This window comes from Marmota marmota, unplaced genomic scaffold, assembly GCF_001458135.2.
Source record: "Marmota marmota marmota unplaced genomic scaffold, marMar, whole genome shotgun sequence".
In the NCBI taxonomy this organism is placed as follows: Eukaryota; Metazoa; Chordata; class Mammalia; order Rodentia; family Sciuridae; genus Marmota; species Marmota marmota.
In genome coordinates this window covers 30,005,888-30,010,971 of record NW_025999932.1, presented here as the reverse complement: position 1 = coordinate 30,010,971, position 5,084 = coordinate 30,005,888, and the positions used below count along the sequence as shown (strand labels likewise).

The 5,084-nt window shown below is 29.8% G+C and overlaps 1 protein-coding gene across 13 annotated transcripts in view; it reads right to left on the bottom strand.

Annotated features, from left to right (window-relative positions):
• The window catches only part of Nbea (neurobeachin), a 646,499-nt gene that overhangs the window by 418,291 nt on the left and 223,124 nt on the right, over positions 1-5,084 (bottom strand). For all 13 annotated transcript variants that reach the window (XM_048800828.1, XM_048800832.1, XM_048800829.1 and 10 more), the window contains one exon: positions 3,678-3,773. In XM_048800828.1, coding sequence (XP_048656785.1) covers positions 3,678-3,773 — 96 coding nt within the window. The remainder of the gene's footprint in view (positions 1-3,677; positions 3,774-5,084) is intronic.

Below are 5,084 nucleotides of genomic sequence, written 5' to 3'. Positions count from 1 at the left end.
ATAATTAGCTGTGACAAGTGTACCTACACTGTGGGAATCAACAAATAAAATTAAGGGCTTCTCCACCATAAGAAGACTAATTGTTAAACATTTAGCAATGTATTCATGAGTAAAATCCGAATCAGAATATTTGTAAATTGATGATAAAATTCATCAGTTCTTTTTTTAATCCTCAAGCTTGAATCCATGATTGAGGATGTGTATTTAAATAGTCTATGTAAGTTTCATGAAGAATGAGGAGTAATTAAGGCTTTCTTTACTGGGTCAATGATATTTAAATTAAAATTTATGTCCATTAGATACTGTAAGATGAGTTATGATGTTTGCATAGAATGAAAATGTAAATCTCGAACAAGTTTATTTATATCATATTAATATATATGATATAAATATATTAAGATATAAATATTAAAAATAATTATTTTTAATCTAAATAAATATTGCTCATAATTGACTGTGGTAAAGTTTTTGATGTTCATTATGTAATAATGGTAATATGATGTGCTTTTCTGCCAGGACAGAGTTTTGAGGAAATTTTGAGAGATCAAATATAGCATTTAATGTAATTGAATTGATTTGGGAGACTTTCCTTGAAATTCCTTGGCATGGCTAAAGGTAAACATGAGGAGTAGATATGACCCTTAAAAATTTATGTCTACCCTAGGACTTGGTACTGTAATTCCACCAGTCTAGCCACAGTAGCACCCCAGAGTTGGTGCTGCTGCCAACCTTGCCAAGCAGAGTATGCACTGACTCAGTCGAGTGACTGCAGGCTGCAGTGACAGCTGTCAGACTTTGGGTATTTTCAGTTCAGCAGGGCAGAGCTAGTGGCAGGCAGGGAATAACTAATTCATGTCAGCATTATGGTACTGTCCTCTCAAATGAAAAGTAGGCCCATTTTTACTGACTATGATTTCCTTAGTAGGATCTTTAGAATGTTTTGTCTAATTTTGACAGTTTTCCCAATGTTACTCAGAAATATCTATATAATATTAACTACATTGCCTGCCTAATATTCACAATGACCATACCTTGAGCTATTATTTGTAATATGGGTATTTACTATGGAAAATTTCCCAGTCGTATGTCAATTATGGAAAACAGAAAATAAAGATAGAATTTCTGCTTTGAATAGACAAGAGTTTGCAATGTGTTACTGATTAATAATAAGATTTGGATAATCAAGCAAATAATAAAAAGAAAATCTGATAGCACAAAAAAAAAAAATTTGCAATACTGAAAAACTGTTCATATAAATAAACAATTTAATAAATATTAATTGTATTTCAAATTATACAATAAATTAAAATTGGGTGGTTAAAAATATGTATTTGAAGAATTGATATATCTTTGTTTCCTTAACAAATAATTCTAAAAGAAAAAGTACAAGAAAAAGGTTTATGAACACTTTTATGTTATATACATATAGAATATATATTTACATTCTCATCCTTCAGTAGTCTGCCCAGTTTGGCATACTGTGACATATTTTTGTTTTGATATTAATGTACTTTAATTTTATCCTTTGTTTTTACTGCATCTTGTCTTTCTTTTGTTATACATTTGATTTTTTGCAATCACTATTGTATATTCTTTTGATACGTAAGAGCTCTTTACTCATTAAGTCTGTTAACTTTTATCATATAAATATATAATATTTTTCCTATTTGTATTTGCCTTTTTATTTTATTAATTTAGCCATATAGTGCCTTACATATAGCCATATAGATATATAAAGCTTTTATTTAGTCATATCTTTTTACTTCACAGTTTCAGCTCTTGATATTAATGGTTTAAAATGATGTTATGATAATACATAAGTATTCATTTTAATTTTCCATAATTACGTTCAGTTTCATTCTTACCTTTAAATTTTAACACATAGAATTTATGTCACATAATATGTGAGATAACAATATATTAATTATTTTTACAAATGGTTATGCCACTTGGTAACTCTTTGCCAAATGATGCTTCCCTTTGCATTGATAATATATGGAATGTTTACATATTAACATACGGGACACTGTAGCCTATTTGTTGACTTCCTATGACATATGTCTATTCTTATATCAGTACATTATCTTTTCTTTTTTTTTTTTTTTAGCTTTTTTTGTAGTTATAGTCAAACACAATACCTTTATTTTATTTATTTATCTTTATGTGGTGATGAGGATTGAACCCAGTGCCTCGAAAGTGCTAGGCGAGCGCTCTACCACTGAGCCACAACCCCAGCCCCTACATTATCTTAATTGTTTTATTTCTTGTCTTATTTCTTTATAAATTCTTTTCATAAATTATATCTACTCATTTCCTACAGATCATAAAATAATAGGACCTATTTCTTTGTAATTCCATGTAAATATTAACTTTCTTCTTATTAAACTAACAAAAAGCTTCTATAGCTTTTAGGATTAGTTATAGTTAAATTCCTTGCTTCCATTTTCACATGGTTATTAGCTAAACATATTTTCAGGCTACCATGAATACTCATCTTTATAAAAATTGCTTAGTATTCCCACTAACTTAATCATTTACTTGAGAAATATTTTACTATAATTACATCTAAGCATAATGCAAGGACTAGAGATACAATGTTGAAAAAAGAGAAGTTCTATTCAACATAGTACTGAAGTCCCAACTGGAGCAATCAGGTCAAAAAAAAAGAAGAAGAAACAAAAGTTGGATCTAAGTTGGAAAGGAAGAAGTTAAATGATCTCTTATTACAGATGTCTTGTTTTTATACATAAAAAAACCTTTAAGCACCTGTGCCAATAACAGCTTAATCACAATAGAGAAATCCATCACATCCACCATCCCAAGAATTTTGTAGAGAGTATACAAAGGAAAATCTTGGGACTATCACAGAATTCTGTTTATTACGATCTTTTGTTCCACAACAACTAACATCTTGTTAATAGTACTCACAGAAACTATCATTTGAAAGGTATTAATATTTTTCATCTTTAAAACTTCAATTTGGTTCTTTTACTTTCTATCTTCTAGTCCTCACTTCATTGTGCTCACTTTTCCTTTTAAATTGAAAAAACATCCTGAACACATGTATAAGGGCTATTTTAATGTCCTTCTCTGATAATTCTACTATTTCTGTTGTTTCTGAATCTGCTCCTGTTTGTTGACTTTTTTCTTCTGTTTATGCACCCCTTTTTTCAACCTCTTTACATTGTTTAGTAATATTTTCTTGGATGCTAATATTTAATTTATGTTTTCTGGTGAAGTATTGTCTGCATTTCTTTAAAGAGTATTGGCATTTTGGTCTAACTGGAATTTAAATAGCATAGATCAGTGTAATGTTTCAAGTCTTGTTTTTAAGCTCTGTTCTAGTGGATCCAGAGTAGCCTGCATTGTGGGCTAATTTAAGTCACGCTATGATGTGACTCTTTCACAATCTCTAGTATATTCCACCATTATGTATATTAATACACATAAAATTAGGTATCCTCAATTTGCAGATGATACTTAAAGAAATGTAATGGAATACAAGTACAAATACTATATCACTTTATTCTCAACTTCCAGGCATAAATACAAATATCATATATCCGTGAAACCTGAGGTATGTACTTATTTATAAACAATGACATCAGAAACATTAACTTTATAATCACTCATGAAATAAGAATACCAAACAGGTCAGGAGATGAGGTCAATATTACCTTTGTAAAATGAGTGGGCAAAGCTCTGCTCAGGAATTAACTTGGCAAGGAATCCATGGTTCAAACTTGGATGAGGGATAGATGGTATGACCACAACTGTGGAGAAAATCATGGAATCAAATTTGAGGCAGCATGTAACAACCTGGAACATGGTCCACTGAAGATCCATGCCAATCCTATATTACTGCAACATGTAAACAGTACTAGCAACAAAGAATGTATCTCTGAAGAGAAAAAGAGGTCAAGATAATCAATATACTCAGAGTAATTTTAGTACCACACATAGAGACATACAAATACACAAGAAAATCAGAACCAGAAGGTTCAGTATACTATCAAATTATTTTATACAGACATGATAGATATGAACACATTAAAAATGAAGAAAAAAGTAAAAATAAGATAATAAAGTCTTAGTGTCTGAAATTGTGAAAGGACATAAACTAGCATGGGAGGATGATGTTCAATTGGTAGAATAAAATTAAAAGTGAAACTATATTATAATGAAATAACATCAAATTTCTATGTTAAAAGTAAACATGACATATAAAAGCAAAATATTATAACTAAAATATAATCCTTATCTATACATTAGCAATGAAAGATAAATAAGATCTGATATGCTTATGGAAAACAAGATGCAGAGATTTGACCACTAATTTCTACTCACTTTTTAAAAAATATCCTTTTAATTTATAGATCACTTGTAATAATTAAGGAAAGGCAATTTCAACTAAAAATTAACCCCATGACACCTGAAATAACCACTGAGTAATCAAGGTTACACTAAAAAAAGAGAGAAAAAACCTTGATGTAAACACCTGGTGGGAAATACAAATCAATGAAAGCACCTCATGGTACTAAAATGTAAGTTGCCAGAAAATATGGTTATTGTTTTCAAGCAGAGTAGACAAAGCTGGTAATGTAAGAACTTCAGCAAAATGAGTGTGTTTTGCAAATGAGCAAGACAACATGACCCAAGATGGTCTTTACTGTCTATGATGTTCTCTCTCCATTCGATTTTGATTTTAGTTGAGGCCACTTTGTACAAATTTTGTACAGCTTGTACAAATTTAAAATGTGTGTCTGATATATCATGAATAACTGACAGGCTATTTAGATAGTAAAATAACTGTGAACAGCAGAAGAAAGCAAGATAGACAAAGAAGGAAAGAAGGGAAGGAAGAAAATTAATTTTCCAGCTTGGTATAAAAATTTATATTTTGGCTTATTCTTAGTCTTGAACAACTCTATAAGGACATCTTAATTTTCTTGTTCTAAAAATAAAAGAAGAAATGTTTTTAAAAGTATGAGTCACATGCACTATTAAATAGTGGTATGGCTAATTGATTTTTGTTATTAATAAATAGGAAACAGTAGAACCAAAGCTGCATATATATATATATA